The following is a 22716-nucleotide window of genomic DNA, read 5'->3' as shown; positions in this document are numbered from 1 at the left end:
CCCCTTCTTGTGTCTGGCTTCTTTCTTTTTTTTTTTTGGGGACAGAGTCTGGCTCTGTCTCCCAGGCTGGAGTGCAGTGGCCGGATCTCAGCTCACTGCCAGCTCCGCCTCCCGGGTTTACACCATTCTCCTGCCTCAGCCTCCCGAGTAGCTGGGACCACAGGCGTCCGCCACCTCGCCCAGCTAGTTTTTTGTATTTTTTGTTTTTAAGTAGCGACGGGGTTTCACCATGTTAGCCAGGATGGTCTCGATCTCCTGACCTCGTGATCCGCCCGTCTCGGCCTCCCAAAGTGCTGGGATTACAGGCTTGAGCCACCGCGCCCAGCCGGCTTCTTTCATTTAACATGGGTGATAAGGTTTGAGCTGAGCCTGAAAGCACTGCTAGGATTGAATAAGCAGCCATGGAGGCAGGGGAGAAAATATGAGGTATAGGGAATAGCTTGAGAAAGAAAAGGAGACAGATAAAAGTGAATTGGGGACTGGTGTGACTGGAGAAAGGGGTACCCAGTGGGGAAGAGAAAGAAGGATGGAAAGCTAAGTTAGAGCTTTGTTTTGCAGTTTTCAATGCCAGGACAAAGGCATGTAGACTTTATCCTGAAGGCAACAGGGAGCCAGCCAGGGAACAGAAGAGTGGACTGATGTGATCTGGGTTTTGAGAAGATGTGTATGTGGCCACAGCAGGTAGATACAATGAAAATTCAGGAAGTCTGGAGGCCTGGAGACCAGTTATTTGATTGTTTATTAGTTCATCCATTCATTCACGATGTCTGCCAACTTTGTGATCGATAGTCTGCTCATTCATTCATTCACTCAAAAAGTATTTATCTGGTACTGAACTCTAGATTTTGGTTTCTGGCCATTACATCTCTGGCTTTATACATTGACTAGGAAACAAGTAAGTCTGCTAAACCCTTTCTTCTGGTTCTTCCTTTTTTTAAGAATTGAGATGGGATCTTACTGTGTTGCCCAAACTGGTCTTGAATTCCTGGGCTCAAGCAATCCTCCCTCCTTTGGTAGACTTTGGTCTACCAAAGTGCTAGGATTACAGGCGTGGGTCACTGCACCCAGCCTCCGCTGGTTGTATCAAATTCTCTCCCCACCCCAAAATTCTGGGAAATCCTTAATTTTTTTTCTAGTAGTGGGCTCATCAAATCCTGCTAAGAAAATCTTCATTCCCATTGGGTATGTCTTTTCTAAAAACCCAATTGGGCAGGTATCACCTTAGATTATTTTGTATGTGAGATAATAAGTAAATAGCCCAGAGAAACAGGAAGGGTTTAAATAAATGAAGGCAACGTCAACTCTATACCTTCTTGGAGGGCTGGGGATAGTGTTTCCCAAAGTGTGTTCCACAGTGGATCACTGGTTCTGCAGGTTGTTACAGGATTCAGTGGGGATGGAGGAAATGAAATCATGGCCATCTTAGTTTGGGAAATACTGGGTTAAAAAACAAACAAAGTAGGTTTCCTGACTGCAGGACTTTTCAGAGGCTTGATGACTATGCCTTGTTCATTTCTAAGAAGAGGCGTGAATCTTTTCTGCCTGGAACATCTCAGGCATTCCTGTATTTCTCAGAATGCATTTGTGAGATTCGCCGACATGACTTGAGAGGAATCAGAAGCGGTTCAGATCGAGGAGAGTTATGGAGCAAAATGCCCATAAGGCTGGGCCAGAGTAGGGAAGAGCCCGGAGCAGTGAAGAAGAGGGAGCTCCTTCCACAGGAAGGCACAGGAAAAGGAGAAGGAAGTGGGCTTGAGCCTTGCCTCGCAGTTGCATGGAAGCAGGAAGAGGAAAGAAACTTCCCAGCGGGAAAAGGAACTGGTGCAGGGCTGAACTGGGACGGTGGAAAGACATCTGTATCGCAGAATTCCTATGCAGGAAACTGTATCTTCAAAGTGGCTGCAGCTGGAGCCTATATTTGCTGGGCAGGAGAAAAAGGAGGAAAAAGTACATGGCTGCTGGCCATGGAATGTGACAAGGACAGGGAAGCAGTGTGCTCCTTCGCGATCCCCACCCCTAGAACTGGCCTCTTTCCCACAGGCAGAGAAGTGAAGAGCGCTGAGTTCTGTCTTCTCATTGTATGGCACACTCACCTCCCTCACTGTGCTTCGGTTCCCCCAACCACCAAAGGATGAAAAGGTAGGCCTTCCAGAAAAAGAGTCTGAACCTTCCAAAGAAGGCAGGCAGATCTGTGCCTCTTCATAGCCGGCAGAGCTTCACCAACAGGCTTCAGACAGGTTTGCACACAAAGTCACCGCGGTAGCTGAGGTTCTGAAGTAACAGGGGATCTGGGTTCAAATACCAGCTCCACCACTTACCTTGAGCCAGTCACTTTACCTCTCTGGGCTTTTCATGTTTCAGGTTTTTTCACCTGAAACACTTGGGCACCAGGAGCTTAGTACAAGGTATTTATGTTTGTTAGTAACATCACTAAACTCCTCTAAAGCCCATTGTCTCTGTAAAGGGAAATTTGTTACATTAAGATGGTTAAGAGACTTTGTACTATAAGGGGCAAAAACTGGTAGAACGAGTCGAAACTGATTGTGTTTTATTTTCTGTAAATCCCACCCATGTCATCCCCCTCAGGGTTCAAGCAGGGCTTAAGAATAACTCAGTGGAGACTCCTGTGAGTAAGGGGGATGCTGAATGCCTCCTCCATTCCTAGCATTGGTCTCCTGCTGGGTGTGACTCAGACTGCGTAGTGGGCCAGGAAGCAGGGGGTAGGGGTGTCAGAGGTCACTAGGCCCCCAAAAAGAAAATGTTCTATTTCCTAGGTGGGGCCTGTTTTACAACAGATGGGGACATCCCCAGGCTCTAGGGACAACATCCCTCCCTCACCATAAACTAATCCATTCTGGTCAAGTGGAGGATGATTCTTGCCCAAGGCACCAAAATGCAGAATCCCTCAGGTCTGATGTTTGGGGTTAGCTGGTTTTCTCAGGCCTGCTCCCGTTGTGATGCAGGCTTCGCTTTTTAGCCTTACACCTTCCCTGAGGCCTCCTTGTGGCTCCAGAAAGCTTTCTGCGGTCTTGCAAACAGTTCATTCACCCTATCTGGTCGAGAAAGTCCTGCCTAGAAACTGCAGGATGGGGTGGCTTTTGAAGATGGTGTCAAGGCCCTGGGGTTTATGAAATGTTATCTTGGCTGATAAAGGCATCTGCTATTATTTTTTCCTTTGTTTTCTTTTTTTGTCACCTTCAAAGTCACAGATCTCAGATGGTTAGAAAGAACCTGAGTGACCTTCAAACTCAAACCATTCATTTCACAGTTGAAGAAACTGGCTCAGAGAAGGAAGATGACTTGCCTGAGGTCACACAGCCAGCAAGCAGCAGAGCTGGAACTCAAACCTTGATCTCTTGCCCCTCGGTCCTGTGCTGTCTCTCCTGCTGCATAATATTGATAATCGCTATGGAGCATTTACTGTGTGCCAGGCAGTATATTAAGTACTTTATATGCATTTAATCCTTAAAACCGTCCTATGAAATAAATACTACAACTAATCCCATTTATAGATGAGGAAACAGACTCAGAGAAACAAGTTATGAAGCTTAGGGTCACAGCTAACAAAAAGCTGAGCCAGGTTTCAAACCAGATCAGTCTCAAAACCCGGAGCTTGTAATCACTAACACTAATCTAAGGCATAAGACTTCTCTTTGAGGGGCTTAACTTTCAACATCCCCATACCACCTCACAGGTCTCAGGGAACCCATAAGGACTGGAGAGAGAAAGAGGGTGAAACAAAAGGCTCCCAAACTGGTCCCATTCTGATGGGGCTATCCCAAGTTGTCACTTTAGTCTAAGAGCAGCCAAATGAAACACTGTGACCCTACGCTGGGTAATCAGTCAATTCAGAGGCCCCTGGTAGTTTTGAAATATGGCCGAACAGGCAAAGCCATAGGTTAGAGAGTCAAGCCGCTGTCACCTGCCTATCAAGACTCATCTTCTTAGAGGTTTCTCCAGCGCCCATCAGTGGGTAATACTGAGGATGTCTGCACATGACCCAGGAGGTGCAAATGACTGAGCTCATTGTGAAAGGAGACAGGGCTGCAGGTGAAGTATGCATATTCATAGAGTATTGGCAAGGCATGAATCAGATTTCTAAGGAGTCTGGGCAGAGAGCAGCAGTCATGCTCTCATCCTCTGAGGCAGGGGAACCTGATGACTAACCCCCATCATCAGGCACATTTGCCTTGGGCTGAGTGCCCCAGGTGGCAGAAGCAAAGAAAGAGACAAGACAAGGAACTGTTTCACTGGGGTGGCAAGAGATGCCCATCCCTAATGATAAAAGACAATGGCTGAGGCTTATCAGGTCTTAACTATACAGTGTTACCTTATTTGCAAAAACCTCACAATGATGAAATTATGCCTACTTTACAGATGAAGAAACTGAGGCTCAGAGAGCTCAAAGGACTTGCCCAAAGTCACACAAGTAGTAAATGGTTGAGAGCCAGGATACAGACTCATGTAGACTGGCTCTAAAATCCAAGCTAGATGTGCTCCACCTTCTGTGTATGCGTGTGTGAGGGCAGGCAGTCGGCAGTAGAGGCTTCTGCATCACCTGAAGGGTGAAATTAGAGAAGTCTAATGGACTCCTCCAACACAAAGAGATTTTATGAAATTTGACAACAAAACAATGTTTCCAAACATCTAGTTGCAAGCTGAGGAAAGGTTTTCAAGTAGAAGGGTTTCATCAAGGTTCCCCCACGGGGCTTGTGTACAGGAATATACCTTATTCATTTATCTCCCCAGACTGTGGCATAGCTGCTTGAACTGAGCGCGTCCTCACCAAGTTACCTGAATGACTGCTGAAGCAACATAATGTAGCAGTTCAGCTTTGGAGCCAAACAGTCTGGGTTGAGATCCCAGCTTGGGTCCTCTGGCGCTGCATGACCTGATCAAGTTTCATAGCTTCTTTAAGTCTCAGCTTCTGCATCTATAAAATAGAGGTGGGCACTCGTAAGGACCGAGTGAAACAGGACAGGTAAAGTGTACAGACCCGGGCAGAGAGTTAAGTGCTCAAAAGATGAGAGCTGCTATTATAATTGGTGATGATTAAATAACTCTCCATACTCATTGAATGAATGGATAAATGAATAACGCATGCGCCTAGCAATGTGACAGCCTGTCCCGAGCACTGGCTGAAAAGGTGAGCAGGGTCAAGTGAGGGGTGGGGAGATCGATGGTGACTTCTGAACGGTTACCTTCCTGAGGGAAGAGCCAGAGGGGCCTGATCTTGACGGAAGATATGGTTCTTAGGCCCCTGCAGGCCAGTTTCTAAGTCCTTCTTCTTCTCCACTGCTGGACCATAGGGCCCCAAACTGATGGCCTTGAAAAATTCCCTAGCAGGCCAGCAGTGGATTCAGAAAACCCCTCACCTGAATGTTCAAGGCCCAAGGTTGAGCACCTAACCTCTGACCACACGGCCTCTGCCTTCCTAGGGGGGATACAGGGCCCAGAAAGGCCTCAGCAAAACCCTCCCTCTCCCTACCCTCCCCAGTGATAGCAGATCTAAATAAACACCAATGGCAGCCTTTGAAGGAACACTCCTAAGAAACAGGACAGGTTAAGACCTTATGGATTAGTTGTGCCTATCTGAACCTCTCTAAGCAGAGCAGGTCCCGCCCTGCCTGCCCCACCTCACCCCATCCCACCCTAACCTAGGAAGGCAGCACTGACCCTAGCCACCTACTTATTCCTTTCAGCACCAGGGCACCAAGACCCTCTGTCCAAGCCAGACCTTGGCCAATTTTCCTCTGTAGCATTTCAAGGAAATCTTCATCTTAACCCTCCAGGCCCCAGTTTGACCCCTGCAGAGAGGAGGAAATACATTTTCAGTGTGGGTTGCCGTGGGGTAGTGGGGAAAACACGTTTTTCTCCATGATGCTGTCTTTTATTTGGAAGTGGGCAGTGTCTTGTTTAATGGCCTCTTTTAAGACAGACCCAGCAATAGTGGTTGGGTTGCTGGGGCCTGAGGCACAGGTGAGAGCTCACCTGGGGCCAAGGCAGCTGGGTTCTGTTCTTTCCAACAGGCCCTTTCCTTCCAGGACTGAGGCTGCATTCTCCCTGGCTCCCCTCTCCCTGGCTGCCTCCTGATCTGGCTAGTTCCTGGCAACAGAGGAAGAATCTCAAGACAGCACTCTGGCTGCTGTTTCTTTCTCTGCCTGAGCAGAGGATAAGCCTTCTCTGATTTGTGACTTTTAAATAAAGTTTCTTTTTCCTATTAACAGAAGAAATAATGTCCACAGAAACAAAAATAAAGCAAAGAATCACCACTGACCCCAATATCCATAATACTCCCTGGGGTGAATTATTGTTTTCTTTATTCATATAAATGGATTTTTAAAAGAGGAATGGACTAATTTACTAAAAGTAAACGGAAGACTTAAAAGTAGGGAATCAGACCCAGATTCAAGACTTAGCTCAGAAGCTCCCTGAAAATAATCTTAGTAAGTTTCACTCCTGGGCCTCATTTTCCAAATAAAGGTAATAGTACTTACATCATAAGGTGGTTGTGAGAATAATATGAGGTCAAACACTAAGCCCAGTGCCTGGAACATCATAAGGACACATAATTCCTGACAACTGTACTGAAAGCACAGTAAATAACTTCCATGGTACTCAGGAAGCCTCCGTAGCATCCTTTTAAACTGTAGCGGGGCATGCAGCTACATTCAGGTATCTTAATTTACTTCACTGAATCTCCTCTGAAGGGTATTTTTATTAATTCTAATTTTTCAGAATTATAAACAATGCTCTGACACATATCCTTGTAGGTAACTCTTTGCACACACAGATTATTTGCTCAGACAAAATTCCTATGAGTGAAATTGCTAGATCAAAGGATGAGCTAAACTTGAAAGCCAAAGCTTGGACTGGCTCACTCTCCTTCCAGCAAGGAGCACGCTTGTTTTCCCTTGCCAATACTGTGATTAGCATTTTCTTTCATCTTTATCAACTGGATAAATGAAAAAAAAAAAAAAAAAAAAAAACTGCTTGTTTGCTTTCAGAGACTTTTATTTTTAGGAAGAGCTTTCAGGGTGACTTTAGACTCCATGATTCCTCATGTCCAAGAAAGCTCCAGGAAGGAATGTAGGTGGTGTTATTGGAAGAACTGTGATAACAATCTAAAGTACAGAATATAAAAGGGCCTGAGAGCTGCCCTTTCCATGTCCTGCTGCTCTGCAGGCACAACTTCCAGGTCCATCCACGCCTTCAAAGAAGGGCTATAGTCTCATGGCCTGGCGCGGTGGCTCATGACTGTAATTCCAGCACTTTGGGAGGCCGAGGCGGGCGGATCACCTGAGGTTGGAAGTTTGAGACCAGCCTGACCAACATGGAGAAACCCCGTCTCTACAAAAAATAGAAAATAGAAAATTAGTTGGGCGTGGCGGCACATGCCTGTAATCCCAGCTACTAGGGAGGCTGAGGGGAGGTTGTGGTGAGCCAAGATCACGTCATTGTACTCCAGCCTGGACAACAAGAACGAAACTACGTCTCAAAAAAAAAAAAAAAAAAAAAAGGGTCATATTCTCTATGTAGGGTGTGTGACCTATCCCTCTGCTTAAGAACATTATAATGAAGCTTTTACTTTAAATGTTGAACGTTCAAATGAAATGCTACAGAATATTTTAATGAGCTTTGAGTGAGTGCCCAGGACAGCACTTCTGTGACCCCTTAGGACCCATAATGGTATCTAGGGTAATGCTTTGTCCGAAAAGTCAAGGGTCAATCCAAAGTTCTACACTTAACAGGGGCACTCTCTCTGAACCTCAGTCTGTCTAACAAATGGGGACAACCATGCACTCTTGTCCCCTCCTCTGGGGGCAGCTGTATGGATCAGAGGAGAGGAAGTACAGTAAAACACTTTGAAAAGAGCTCTGCATCTAGCAGAGACTGTTTCTAAGGGAGGTTGAGGGCTGAATGCTGTGAAGTTAGCTGTGCACCGGGGCTGGAAATGGGAAGTGGCTGAGAGGCCTTTCTTCTAAGCTGGTTGCTCCCTATAACACCAGCTACCTTTTATTGGGTACCTATTTGCCATAGGTTTTATGTCAATATCTCATTTAATTTAATCCCCAGGCTGACTCCACTGAAGTATGATGCGTAATTACTTACAGACGTGAAGTCATGGGTGCAAAGAGAAGGCACTGGTGCATGACAATAAGAGGGAGTAGAGGAATTCAAACTTTGGAGGTCTTCCCTTGGGTAGTGGTGGGGGGTGGGGTAGAAGGCAATACCTAATTTGCCCAAAATGTCAGTAATGTGTGAGATTATATTCATTCATCCGTTTTTGATTTATTCAACAAACATTTATTGAACACCTATTATGTTGAGACACAGGACAAGTGCTATATGAGATTTATTTTTCCTTGTATGGTTTCTGCCCTCCAGAAGCTTACAAATCCTATCTGCCTTGCAGATACTATCAACCAACCTATCTGCTTTTCTTCCCTCCCTCCTGTCTCCCTTCTATTTATCTATCCTAGACCTTGTTCCAGAAAGGGAGTAGGAAGCTTGAAAGGACTACGTCCACAACTTTGGGATCAGGCCAACTTCGGTTTGATTTCATCTCTGTCACTAAGGGGAGAGCCAGATGACCTTAGATGTTACATCACCGCTTTGGGACTGTTAACATCTTCTGTAAAACAGGGATACTTATGGGGGCTACTTCACAGGCCTCTTGAATTACATGATATATATGTCAAGCACTAGAACAGTGCCTGACAGATACTGTGGACACTGTTATCTAATTCTCACAGCAATCATTTCGCTGAGGACAAACTGAGGTAGAAGGAAGTGAAGTTGCTTGTCCAAGGCCTCAGGCAGTCACCCTCAGAGCTGACGTTCTTTAGTAACTTGGCCAACCATGTGACCCCATTTTACAGGTAGGAATGGGATAGAGCATCTACAGCTAGCATTACGGTGTTAAGTGCTCAATAAATGATGGTAATTTTAATTGGAAAATCAAAATGAGATCAGATAGCTAAGCTCACTGCTGAGAGGCCGTAAGCCAGGCAGCCCCCGTCTCCATTCCTGGGCCTCCTGGGGATCTCTGGGCAAGGACTCAGTCTTCACTTTCTTCATCCCTGCCCTTGCCCCAGGAAGGATGGGGACACGATGGTCATTTGTCAATGGGAAATTATTTTGGTTTAATGACATTTAAACTGGGGCTTTGTATAGAATTTCTAATTACAAAAGCAATGCAAGTTCAATGTAGCCCATTTGGGGGAAGACAGGGAAAATACTGAAATCCTGGTATTTCAGTGCCCACAGAGAAGCACTGTTGACATATGGGTATATGTTCTTTCAATATTTGAATATGGGTCAACAGATCTGCATTAAGAGTTCTGGATAAGGAGAAAGCATTCAAGTGTTAGAAAAGGACGGCGAGTCAGCAGGGTCCTCGTGTTCAGCAGCGCGTGTCCCGTCTGGTAAACGGTGCCGTCGTTGTTCAGTACACCACTTTCACAGACACACACAGGAGCCCTGGCTCTCAGGGCTCACTTACAGTGGCCCTAACTTTTACTGCTCCCCAGCGTGCCAAGGAGAAGTGTCATACTCTTTGGGAACAGCGGCTTCTGGACAGGCATGCTCGTGGAAAGGAGGGGAGGGATGAAGGACTGTGCAATCCTCCAAGAGGGCAGATCATAATGTCTGGAGAAAGAACATCAGTAATCTAGAAAAGCAAATCGAGATGATTTTGATAGGGAACTCCACCCTTACAGTGATTCACTAATCTGGTCTTATAGAGGGGGAAATTGAGGCTCTGAGAGGAGAGAATTTACTCAGTCACACAGTAAGTGGCCAGAGGCCAGGCAGAACTTGAGCCCAGGGCACACCCTAACTTAGTCCAGTCCTGCAAGAATGGAATCAGAAAGATGTAGGTTCAAATCTTAATTCTTTATTAGCTTTTTTTTTTTTTATTTTAAAGAATCTCACTGTTTGCCCAGGCTGAGTGCAGTGGTGCAATTTTGGTTCACTGCAACCTCCGCCTCTCAGGTTCAAGCAATCCTCCTGCCTCAGCCTCCCAAGTAGCTGGCGTTACAGGTATATACCACCATGCCCGGCTGATTTTTGTTTTCTTAGTGGAGACAGGGTTTCACCATGTTGGCCAGGCTGGTCTCAAACTCCTGATCTCAAGTGATCTGCCTGCCTCCTAAAGTGCTGGGATTATTGGCATGAGCCACCGCACCCAGCTAACTTTTGATTTCCAACAAATCATTTAACCTCTGAGTCTCAGTTTCTTCACTTGTGAAATAAGGTTAATACCGTCCTCGTTAGATTTAAATGAGAATTAAATAAGAAAAAAAAAAAGGCTTTTCTAACAAGTATTTTTGTTTGTTTGTTTCTTTTTTGAGGCGGAGTCTCGCTCTGTCGCCCGGACTGGAGTGCAGTGGCCGGATCTCAGCTCACTGCAAGCTCCGCCTCCCGGGTTTACGCCATTCTCCTGCCTCAGCCTCCCGAGTAGCTGGGACTACAGGCGCCCGCCACCTCGCCCGGCTAGTTTTTGTATTTTTTAGTAGAGACGGGGTTTCACCGTGTTAGCCAGGATGGTCTCGATCTCCTGACCTCGTGATCCACCCGTCTCGGCCTCCCAAAGTGCTGGGATTACAGGCTTGAGCCACCGCGCCCGGCCTCTAACAAGTATTGAGTGCTAGATGCCAGGTACAGATAATGTGCTTCACACGCATTATCTCATTTACTCCTCACAATAACCCCATAAGGGGGGAATACACTTTTTATATACACTTTACAGGTGAGGAAACTGAGGCTCAAAGAGCTATAGCCACTTGCCTGACATCATGTAGCTAGTAGGTGGTTGGGCTGAGATTTGAAAGGAGGCCTGTGAGTCTCAGAACAATACTATCTTATCACATAGGTAAGTCTTAGCACAGTGCTTGCAAAATACAAACGCTAACTAAACAGCAGCCCTCATTATTTACTGTCGTTATTGTGGATATAATTATTATGTTACATGTAATCGGCTGGTCTCTGTTTATGTTTTTTTAAACTTTGTTTTGTTTTGTTTTTGGAATAGCTGTTCTGTTTTAAATCTCCCCTGCAGAGGAACCAAGAGCTGTGCTGATCCATGAAGGGGAAGTAGGTGCCAGCCTTGCTTAGCCCCACGGGAGCAGGAAGGGGGCAGCAGCAAAGCATGGGGGGCATCTCTTTAAAGGCTTGGCATCTCTGGGTTGTTGGGATGAAAGCCTGGAACAGCACTTGTACCTCCTGCCCGGGAGGTGTAACTCCTATTGAGGGGTCTGGTGACCTTACAAAGTGGCTCATGACATCCCTGCCTACCTAGCCCAGACCACTGGTCCTTCTATCCCATCCAGGATATTTCTGTGGCCTTCCTGTGTGTGGAGACATAGAAACCCTCTATGTCTGTGGGTTTCACCCCTGTGATTTGGGTCTCTGCTGATCTCTGAAGATGGGTACAGTTGATGAAAGAGGCAAGACCTAGAGGCAGAGGGAGAGGACCCATTTTTAAAAGCCTAGCGAGCACAGACACGCCACCTGGAATCCCAGCCTCCCCTGAGCCCAGCCAGCATGAGTCACCCCACAGCCCTTCACCTGTGGGTTGCAACACGGCTGACAGAAACTCCACAGCCTTCCAAGAGGTGGGCAGACAGGTACATACAGAGGAGTGTGCCATCCTTTGGACTGCAATAAGTTTTGCAGTTACAGTTGGCACCAAATAGCCCTTCGGCCACCAGTAACCTCTGTGAGGTGGTTGGGTACCCAGGCTCTGCTCTCAGATTAAATCCCAGCTCTAGTTCTACCACCGTCTAGCTCTGCAGCTTGAGTAGTTTACTTCAGTATTCTGTACCGCAGTTTCCTCATCTATAAAATGGAGATACCAAAAGTGTCTCTCTCCCAGGATTGCTGTAAGGATTAGGTGAGACAATGCATGCAAAGGCTTAGCACAATGCCCGGTGCCTGTGGTATATGAAGCACCTACTAGGTGCTAGACACTGGAGATTTCACAGTGAGCGAAACAAAGTCTTTGCTCTTAGGGAGTTTTCATTCCAGAGGAAGGGAAGAAAGACAATAAACAATTAGAAAAATATCATAGGTCATATTACATTATATCATAAGTCATAAGGGCTCTGCAGAGAACAAACAGTAGTGTGATCCAGAGTGACTGAATGTCTACTTACAAGGGTGACTGAAGAGAGCTGTTCTGAGGAGGTGGCTTTATTAGCAATTATTTACTATTATTTATTAGGGTCCCCTGGGCTTCCCCCAACACAGCCTCCAGGGAGAAACCAACCTCCGAGAGTTCTCAAACCCAGTACCCCCTCTCCAGAGCCCTGACCCCAACCCAAGAGGGCTCCTTTGAATTCCGACTTTACCTTGAAAAACCTCCATAAATTGGCAGGAGTAGCTGAAACCTCATTTGCCATTCCCAGAGGAGAGAGAGAGAGGAGTGGGCCAAGTTGAGGTTCCCAGGAAGATACAGCAAAGACATAATTTGCCAAAAGGGGAAGGGTGGGGGAGGGGAGAATTGAAAGAGAGAGAGGGAAACAAAGATGCCAAGATCATTGGCTTAGATTTAATTTCAAACTAATCCTGGAAGAAGCTCTTTAAAATGCTCTAACATTCTCCTGTTTGTGTTTGTGGATATTCTGGGGTTTACCAAGCTTGTTCTTCATAGAAGACAGCTCACAGCAATTACTCCACAATTACTTCATCTATCAGGCATTGAATTTCTCCCAAGTTCCCCATACAGAACGAAGCACTTGGCGCCTGTGAAATGACCAGCTGGCTGAGGCTTCGGAGGCACCTTCAACTTTTCTATCCCTTCTGTGCTAAGCAGAGGTATGTGGCTTGCCCACACCCCCTTCACACCCAATAAAAGCCTGGTCTCCTTTACTCCCCCACCCCCTGCCACCAACACACATCCCCCCTCCCCAGATAAACCCTTGTTTAACTCTTGTAAACTCCTCTAGAACAGTAACCCTGTTTTTCTGGCCTCAGTTTCTCCAGAACCCAGAGTAGGGTCTGGCACACAACAGGTGCTCAATGGATGTCTGCTGAATTGAGGCCACTGACTTCAGCCCAAGGGGCAGCCAGACTTGGAGTGAGATGACCGCAGATTGGATCTGGGCTGGGACCTTGCTAGCTGTGCCCTTGGGCAAGGCACTTTGCCTCTCTGGCCTCCATTTCCTCCCTCATCTGTAAAATGTGTGTTGAAGAGGAAGGGGGAAGCGATAATAAATCTATCACAGTGGGTTACTCTAAGAACCAAAAGAAGTCACTTGAGTAACTGTAAAAGATTATTCATAAGTATTATCTTAAAGGGGAAACCGAAAAAAAGGGAACTTATACAAAGATCTACCTGGGAAAAGTTGCTCTCGCCTTTGAGAATTCCCCAGTGGTACAGAAGGAGGGGGCAAAGAAATGTGCGGGTGGGGATGTTTCTGGGTATCTGGGACGGCTAGAAACAGGAATCAAGTTTTCCTTTAAGCCAAGTTATCTGTTTGTCCCTGTACTTTTCCTCTAGTTATCTTGCTTCTTTCCAACATTTTTTTCTCCATCCCTCCTCCCTCATCTCCACCCCCCACCCCCTCACCAAGGAAGGAATTGGCCAGCTCCACCCAGCCAGTCCCCCATAGCTCCGCCCTCCTCGGCGGGCTAAGAGTTAACAGCTGCACCTGTTGAGGTATACCTCCAGTCGCGGGCACCTGTACCTGTAGCCAATCGGCGCCAGCGCTGCTGGGAACCTACCTGTCAGCAAAATCTCGACACCCAAACCTCAACATAAATCAAACACTTCCCTGGGCAGAGAATGTCTGTGTCAGGCAAGAATTAGAGACAAGCGGTCAGCAGAGCCTCAGTGCTGATCGTCGGAGCCTGGGAGCAGAAAGATGTCGAATGAACTTGAGTGAGTAAACATCGGTGGATACCTGCCGCTCTCGGGGCGTGGAGGCTGGATGGGGTTTCCTGGAGGGGAAAAAGCGGGGAGGCCGGCACCGGGATTCACAGAGCAATTTGTAAAGGGTAAATGAATGGGCTGACGATCTTACTTTGGCGTGTCAAGGCAAGCCCCAGTCTCAAGCTAGAGGTGAGTGTTTCCCTGGGAAAATAGTTTTTCTCATTCTCTTTGCTGAGCAGTTTCGAGCCAGGCAGGGAAACACAAGACTGAAACTGTGAAGGTTTCTGGCACCACTTTTTGATCCTCTGAAGGGGCCTTGGAAATCAGACAATCCCAGTCCCATCGAGGCTTTCTATCTTCTTGCCAAAAGGAACTTCTTTGAGGTAGTTCTAAGAGCTGTCTTAGGCAGAGTTGAGTTTCTCTAAAGGGACTTGTTTAATGGGCTGGAACAGTCCCAAGTGGGAAGGTTACAGCGTGGTGGTTAAGCATGTGTACTCTCTGTAGTGGGCTTGACCTAAGTTCAAATCCAGGCTCTGTCCCTGGGTGATCTCAATTTTTCTGGGCTTCATTTTCCTCATCTGGAAAACAGGTACAAGAATGCTGAGTTAAGTGTGATAAATGCTGTAAAATGCTTAGCATAAAGCTATGGTCTAAAGATGTGTTCAGTAAAATGTGGTTCATCTTATTCAGAGGCAGTTCTAAGGCTAGGGAAGCTGAGAAGGGATCTTTGGTAGGTCACCTCTGTTGGCTGGCAGGATGCATGTGCTTTCCTGCCCACATCTGAGATTTAAGATCCTGACTGACTGATGCTCATCTTCACCATGGTGTCCTTCTTGGGGTCCAGACCTTAGAGAAGGCAGGATGAGGCTGGGATCTGGACTGCTTCAGACTGGGTTCAGGGAGCTGGCAGGAGAAGCCGGAACCCTTTAAACACAGGCTCTCCTTTTCCTGCCACCCTCAGAGGTGAGTGGGCAGAGGCAAGGATTGTACCATCTTTTTTCTAACTGCTCCTCAACAGACTGTTTTAAGAACTTGAAGATCAGTGTGCAGAGCAGTGCCAGGTCCTGATTGCAGACAGGATTCTATGTTCTAGCTAGCCCTTCAGCTCTTCATGTTCACAGCACAATCACTTGGTTTAACAGGCACATTTCATTTCTTTTGAATGAATTTCCCGGGGCTGACAATGTATTGACAATTGGACCACGAGAATAAGAGCAGGAGCATTGGTGCTGACACCTGGGTTCGAGTCCCAGCTCCAGCACTTACAGCTGTGTGATGCTGAGCAAGTCACTTAATCCTCACGTGTAAATTGTGGCCAACAGTAGTATCCACCTCATGGGGTTGTTAGGGGATTTGACAACTTTAGAATACTGATTGCTTTTAAGGCTGGTGGAGAACACGCTAGTAACACCATTGTTCCTTCATGTAGAAACAACCAATGAGCATTCCCGACCCTCTTATTTTTCCATACTTTGAACACACAAAAAAATCTTTGAGATGTGTCTCCATCCCACTTAAATTTGCTGGCTAAAACTGCGGAGGCTACAGACAGAATCTATTCATTGCTGTACGTTAGGGGGTATGTGTTCTGAAGCTGGGTTACTTGAACAGAAAGGTTTCCTGCTTTTCTCCTCCCTAATGGTTTGGATTTGAAGCCAGATCCGCTGACAGTTGAGGCTTCTCAGTTTGGGGTGGGGTGAGGGAAAGCCAGCTGCCTGAGTAATTGCAAGCGGACTCCAAGCCACCATTTGAGTTTACAATGGCAGAGCCTGGGGGCTCAGCTGCCCCTACTGATAAGGGGAGGACACCCGGTGCTTGCTTGGCTTGCAAGTTCTGAGCTGCTGTTGCTGCTGCGGCCTCGGCATTCTCCTAAAAAGTGCCAAGAGGACTGGCCATAGCTTATAGCTTGGGCCCTCACGGAATGGCCAACTCTGGCCAGGCCTTGATATAGTGGAAAAAGTGAGACTTGCCTGTCACTCTAAATTCTGCCACTTACCAACAGCAGGATCCTGGTGAATTTGTTTGTCGTCCCTGACTCTCATTCTGCTCATCTGTCTGTAACACCTACCTGGCAGGAACAACTGTGAGCTCCCCAATGTGGACCAGGAGCTCCATCCGCGCCCGCCCGGTGGGCAGGCCCCGGGTATAAGGCGGCACTTCGAAGGCTGGTCCCTGAGAAGCATGGAGGCCCCGGCGGTGTAGTTAGAAACCAGCTGGCGGTGGTTGGCGGGTGCTGAGCGCCGGGCCTTTCATGTGGTCGCAGCGCTCTGGGTGCCTGGAGCCCGCAGCCCTGGGCAGCCCCAGGCTACCGCAGGGCGCAAAGGATCCTGGGCTGCGGCCGAGGGCGCCGGAAGTCGCTGCCGACCGCCCGGGTATCGCGGGAAAACAGCTAGAGCCCGCGAGCTGCCTGCCGTCGGGTTTTCCTGAAGGTGCGTTGGGGCCCCGGGGAATTGGAGCTGCTGGCGACCTCGCTGGTGACCTCCTGTTGCCCGCTGGAGCGCCTGCCATCCCCCGGCCCTCCAGGCAGGCCCCGTTGACAGCCCAGTAGAGTTTCGCCACAAAGGGGCTTGGCACACAGTAGGTCTAAGGCACCGAGGCAGGAGCGTCCCCCGCAGCCTCGCTCCGTGCTCTCTGGGCCCCACCGCCGCCGCCTGGAGTCTCCCCGCAGCCACGCAGAGGCGCGACTCGGTTGGGGGATGGGGACGAGAAGCGTCGCAGTCCTGACCGCGGCCGCCGCCGCCGGTCTATCTGATCTCCAGGAGCGCCGGCTCCAGACTGCCTGGAGCGCTGAAAGAGTTAACCAGGAACGCCTCCCCGCTGTGGTTTTGTGGTCGAAACCATGATTGCCAGGAGCAAATTTTTGTCGTGCACGAGGTGTGTTATTAAAAGTCGGAGCTACGCTGCTGCTGAATGAAAAGTTAAAAGCCCTCTTTGAGTTCGGGCTGTAAAACTGGCGGACTGGGCCGAGAGGCTTGAGCCAACCCTAACGGCGGCGGCCCGGGCTGCGCGGGGGTCCTGCGGCTCCACCAGCTGCTGGGAGCGGACAGGCGCTCGGACCCAGGCCAGGGGCAGGCCGCGCAGTCCCAGCAGTGAGTGGCCGCAGCCAGGCGGTCGGCAGAGCTCCCACTGAACCACCGGAGGAGTGAAGAGGGGCAACAGGGCTGAAACCCAAATGGGATCATCCAGCTTTCTCTTATGTTGGAACAAAAATGACAGCCAACATTTATAGAGCGCTGACTCCGCACCTGACATTGTGTCGAGTCCTTGATAAATACACGCTCTTCTTTAACCCTCCCAACGAACTAATGAGGGATGGGAGTGTAAATGCAGTTTTGCCGAAGAGGGGACCCAGACTTGGTTCAGGCTTGCCCAAGGTTTCACGGAAGCACTGGGATTATGACCGTGTCTTAGCGGAGCAGCCATAAGCCACACTGCTTCCTCTGTGCTTAGACTCTGAAAAGAAGGCAGAGAAATACGCCAGACTGTTAAGAGTGGTTATTTCTGAGCAGAAGAATGTGGATGAATTCCATTCTTCCTGTTTTTCTGTAGGTTCCACATTTTATGTATTTGTTGTATTTTACAAACCTATGTTACCTTTGGAATCGTTAGGGGGAAGAGGGAGTCATTATTTTGAAAGAGAACACCTAGAACAGTGTTCTCAAACTGTGGCCCGTGGGCCAGCATCATCATCATCATCATCACCTGGGAACTAGTTAAAAAATGCAAATTCTCAGCCCCACCCTAGACCTACTGCAGCAGAAACTGGGGGTACGGCTCAGCGTTATGTGTTTTCACAGGCCCTCCAGGTGATTCTGATGCGTGTCCAAGTTGTAAAACTGTTGGCCTGGAAGACCAGGGAGAGGACTGGGAAGCAGGAGGTTCCCAAATCCACTACTGACCTGCAGTGTTGTTGCTGAGTCAGCAGGCTGAGAGCTTAGTTCCAAGATCACACCTGTGTTTAAAGCCCAGGTCTGCCACCTATAGATTGGGTGCCTTGGATGAGCTCCTTAACCTGTCAGTTTTTGCGCATATAAAATGATGATAAAAAGAGCCACCTCACAAGGCATGTATGAATAAAAAGGCACAAGTCCTGACTCTTAAATAATTGAGTTCCTTTCCCTCTCTTGCCTTCCCTCCTCTCTGAAACTCACCTTTCCCATCTAAAATGCAGCAAATAATCCTGGCTGGCTGCCTCCCTCTCTCTATTCCTTTTGCCTCCTAAAAAGGTTAGAACAACTGACCTAGTGAAAGTCTTGAAGGGAAATTATCTCACTGTTATTTGGTGTTATTTTGCTAGGCTTTTCCAGAAGGTCAGCAAGAATGGGAACTTTCAAGGGCAGGGACTGAAAGGGGACAGAACAGTGTAGCCACATGAATGGCAGTGGTCTTCACCTTTTTGTCCTCAGCACCCAGTACGTGGCCATTTACAGAGTAATCCTCAGTAAATGTGAGTGAATAAGTGAAGGGATGTGGCACCCCCGGGTTTAGAGGTGGATTTCAACTTCTTTCACACCTCAGTTGAATAGATGGTGGGGGGTGGGCACGGTAAGGAAAATTAGATAAGACACCAATATAGCATGAAGGAAAAATTCCCATACAGAGAAGAATTTTTAAAAGCGAAGAAAGGGAGTTTCTGCTATAATTAGGAAAGGGTGCCTAAATAATTTACATGCCACTAAAAGTGTCTGCTGGAGCCTGACCACCGTCAGCTTGCCCGCCTGGGTCCTGATGATGAAGCTGGTAGTGCGTGTTCCTCTTAAATGGAAATCTGCAAGCATCAGATCTGATTCTGTCAGCTAGGAAGAGATATCCTAATATATGGGCCGGAGAAAGGCTATGAGTTGTGCAATTTGCTGGGGACTGCCCTACAACGTATTAGTAATAATAATAAAAATAGTTCACATTATTAGGTGCTGGCACTATGCTGATTGCTTTATCTGCATTATCTCATTGCATCTTCCAACAGTAATACTTCACAAAGTTGTAAAAAAATAAGACAATGATTAGAAGTTGTTGTCAGCCAGCACCTGGTACTTGGTAATCCCTGAATGGACGGTAGCTCTCAAAATAATTCTGTGAGGTTAGCATTCTCATCGCCTCACATTTTACCGGTAAGAAAACAGGCACAGAGGGCTGGGCGCAGTGGCTCACGCCTGTAATCCCAGCACTTTGGGAGGCCGAGACGGGCAGATCACGAGGTCAGGAGATCGAGACCATCCTGGCTAACACGGTGAAACCCCGTCTCTACTAAAAAATACAAAAAACTAGCCGGGCGAGGTGGCGGGCGCCTGTAGTCCCAGCTACTCGGGAGGCTGAGGCAGGAGAATGGCATAAACCCGGGAGGCAGAGTTTGCAGTGAGCTGAGATCTGGCCACTGCACTCCAGCCTGGGCGACAGAGCAAGACTCCGTCTCAAAAAAAAAAAAAAAAAAAAACAGGCACAGAGATGTCAGGTTGCTTGCTTGAAGTCACACAGTAAGTAGCAGAGCTAGACCTGGAACCCAGTTCTGCCAAACTCTGGGCCCACTCCCATAACGATGAGTTCATACTGTCTCATTCAAACTGGAGTCATTACAGAGCCATGCCCTACACTCTGCCATTTCCCCATTGAGGCCCCCAAATGAGCCCCTAGCCCATGTGACAAGGCACATTTCACAATCTGTATACCCAGAAAACCAGATGGGCCACTGGCAGGCACGAGAACCCTGGGGCACCCCTGTCGTGCCTAGGGAACATCGTGTGTGGGGCTGACCGAAAATGATTCCTCTGTGAGCGGTTGTGTCAGGGCCTCCCTGTGGGTGATTAGAGAGTGATTGATCACCGTTAATGAGGTTGGGTGGCTCATGGGAGGATTTAGCAAGTCATTGACTGGGAGTATCTGGGTGTCAACACCCAGCTCAGGCGGCCCCTGGGACTCTTCCTCCTCTGGCTGAAGGGAAGTGGGGTCTAGCCCGCTGGATCTGTCCTGTGCCACACACCTCCTTTGGTGGAACTTGAGACCACCTCCTTTGGTGTTGGGTTTTCTTCCCACCTTCTGGAAAATTGAGTACTTTCTTTTCCGTAGCTTAACTACTGAGTCCCATTCTGCCGCATGCTTCATGTCCTTAGGCAGGTCCCTCTCTGGAACTAGATCTCTGAGGTCTCTCTGCATCCTCAATCGCTAGGATTCTAACAGAAGGAAATGATACCAAAAGTTCTCAATTAATGGCTGAGACGGCATTTCCTTGGTCTTATTGGGGGTTTTAAGTAGCTCAGCCAGAAAGCAGTGGGCATTTTGAGTCAGAAGAGACTTGTTGGGATGAAAACCCACTTTACCACTCTAGACTTTCACCATCCTGGTGCCCAGAATGAGGCATGTTGGAGCTATGAAGGCTGAGGCTGACTGGACGTGGAGCAGCTGGCACCACACCGCTGCTGTGCTGAGAGCCAGTGAACTGGGGAAAGGTCCTATCCCCTCCTCCCAGAGCAGGGGCCCTGGCAATTTGCACTTCCCCACAGACTGGACAGGAGGCCTCAGGAAGTGAGGCCTATCAGGTAGACCCCTGAGCTCCTCTCTCTTGCTCTTGTTGCCAACTCTCTCCTAAATGGAGAAGAAGCCAGACGGGAGACTGAGGAGGCGGCTCTGTGAAGGTTCTGGATGCTGGGAGTCAGAGACCTCAGTTCTACGCCTGATGCCTTGAGGTACCAGCTGGGTGGCCTTAGGCAAGCCAGTGGCCCTCTCCATGGCTCAGTTTTTCCTCAAACGAGGACAGTCATACCTTCCCTCCCTACCTGACAAGGGCGTTGCAGGATCAGAGGTGATGACAGATGTGTGAGCACATTGAAAAATATAACACTATGCAAATGTGAGGGATTATCAAATCTTGGATTTCCTCCTTAGTGGGCTGGCTTTCCTTAAAACAAGGTGGCATATGCAAAGCACCTGGCTCACACCTGGCACACAGTAGGCGGACAAGCTCTGGGAGCTGTCCCAGGCTGATGCCTTTGATCTTGCCTTTCCTTTCATCTGGAAGGTCCAAGGTCCTCCCAACTCATCTCCATTCTCCCTCTTCCCCTCCACCCCTCTTCTCAGCCAACGTGTCACTCCCTTGGGTTGAGGCAGGTCAGAAGTCCTCTTGTTTCTTTTTCTTCATAGCTCTCTTCACCTGTCTAATGTTAACTGCTTGTTTTTGTGGTCATGTATGTCTTGCTGCCACTAAAATGCAGCCTCCATGTGAGCAGGGATGACCTCCTTATCTTTTTCTCCCAGGACAGGTTCTGGCACATAGTAGTTACTTGATAAATATTTGTTAAAAATGAGGGATAGATGGTTACATGGATGGATGCCACCCAGGTTTATTACTTTTTAAATCTCTCCTACATCCGTTCTTGGAAAGTAGTGGTTTTTTCCTTCTTGGAAAAGTGCTAGCCATGGAGTTCCCAGGCCAGACCCTAGGAGTCCTGGCTTCAGTCCTCCAGTCCCCTGCAACAGATCACCTCACATCTCTGTTGTGTATTTCCTGGTCTGTAAAGTAGGGATAATAACACATCACATATGTCGGGAGGCTCTGTGAGATAATGGAAGGTTGGGCAAGGTGTTATTACACTATCTCTTTTGTTTCTTTTGAACAGAACCCCATTCACAGACAGGAGGCTTATGGGGGGATGATAAGAACTTCAGGCAGAGTCTCCCCTTTACTCCCATTTGGAGATTCTGGGATGATGATGGTGATGATGGCTATTATTAACTAAGCAATTATTCTCTGGCAGGCTCTAGGCTAAACACATTTCTTACCTTAATGTACTTCATTCTCCTAACAACCCATGAGACAAACCCAACTCTAAACTAGCCACCCCTAATGATGCTCCATTATCTTACTATGTTAATTTTCTTCACAGCACTTATTACTAACTAAAAATAACTAATTTACCTACTTGTTTATGGTCTGTCTTCCCCAATTAGATTGTAAGTTCCAAGGAAACAGAGACTTACCTGTCTCATTTTAGTTGATTCCCAGTGCCCAGTCCCTGACTGGCACACTGGCACATAGAAGACACTCAGTAGACCCATTTAACAGATGAGGAAATAGAAGGGCTAAGTGCCTTACCCAAGGACATGTAGTTAACACACCCATACACTGTGACCCTGGTGCTGCCTCCTTCTATGGTGGTGCAGGTTCTGGTATGCTGTGTCTGGTAGAGGTCTGATGGCAGGCTGTCCATGGCAGGTCTTCCCTCCTCCCTCATTTCCTTTTCTTTCTTTTTTTTTTTTTTTTTGAGACGGAGTCTCGCTCTGTCACCCGGGCTGGAGTGCAGTGGCCGGATCTCAGCTCACTGCAAGCTCCGCCTCCCGGGTTTATGCCATTCTCCTGCCTCAGCCTCCCGAGTAGCTGGGACTACAGGCACCAGCCACCTCGCCCGGCTAGCTTTTTGTATTTTTTAGTAGAGACAGGGTTTCACCGTGTTAGCCAGGATGGTCTCGATCTCCTGACCTCATGATCTGCCCGTCTTGGCCTCCCAAAGTGCTGGGATTACAGGCTTGAGCCACCGCGCCCAGCCCCTCATTTCCTTTTCACTTTCTGATAGTTTAGTTCAGTCTTGGACAGGGACACCAACAGAGAGAATCTGTGGAGGCCCCGGGGAAGCTGACCTCATAGGTTGGGAATCCCCTGGTTTCCCTTCTTTCTTCTGGCCCTATCACCCATGAGTAGGACTCACTCCTCCTTAGAACTCTTTTCACATTGATCCAGTATCAGCTCCTGGGACAACTTTTTTTTTTTTCCCCCTCTCTCTCGCCTACTGGCTCCTCAATACTCATTTGTAATCTTTTTTTTTTTTTTTTTTTTTTTTTTTTTTTTTTTT

At 47.9% G+C, this 22716-nt stretch overlaps 1 protein-coding gene and 1 long non-coding RNA gene across 3 annotated transcripts in view; one reads left to right on the top strand and one right to left on the bottom strand.

The window, feature by feature from the left end:
* Positions 1–11023: 11023 nt before the first annotated feature.
* On the bottom strand, positions 11024–16919 carry LOC111547687. The gene is made up of 2 exons (XR_002733199.3): positions 15945–16919; positions 11024–14454 (listed from the first exon to the last, which is right to left on the bottom strand). It is a non-coding gene; the product is annotated as an uncharacterized LOC111547687 (long non-coding RNA).
* The window catches only part of GRHL3 (grainyhead like transcription factor 3), a 36096-nt gene continuing 27018 nt past the window's right edge, over positions 13639–22716 (top strand). Inside the window, exon 1 of one of the 2 annotated variants that reach the window (XM_023219643.1) lies at positions 13639–13885. In XM_023219643.1, coding sequence (XP_023075411.1) covers positions 13869–13885 — 17 coding nt within the window. In that variant the 5' untranslated portion in view covers positions 13639–13868. Of the gene's footprint in view, positions 13886–16917; positions 17422–22716 lie in introns of those variants that run through there. The other variant, XM_023219642.3, reaches the window with a different exon arrangement.

This window comes from Piliocolobus tephrosceles, chromosome 1 (genome assembly GCF_002776525.5).
Source record: "Piliocolobus tephrosceles isolate RC106 chromosome 1, ASM277652v3, whole genome shotgun sequence".
In the NCBI taxonomy this organism is placed as follows: domain Eukaryota; kingdom Metazoa; phylum Chordata; class Mammalia; order Primates; family Cercopithecidae; genus Piliocolobus; species Piliocolobus tephrosceles.
Note: the sequence above shows the minus strand (reverse complement) of the source record. Positions and strands in the feature narration are given on the sequence as shown.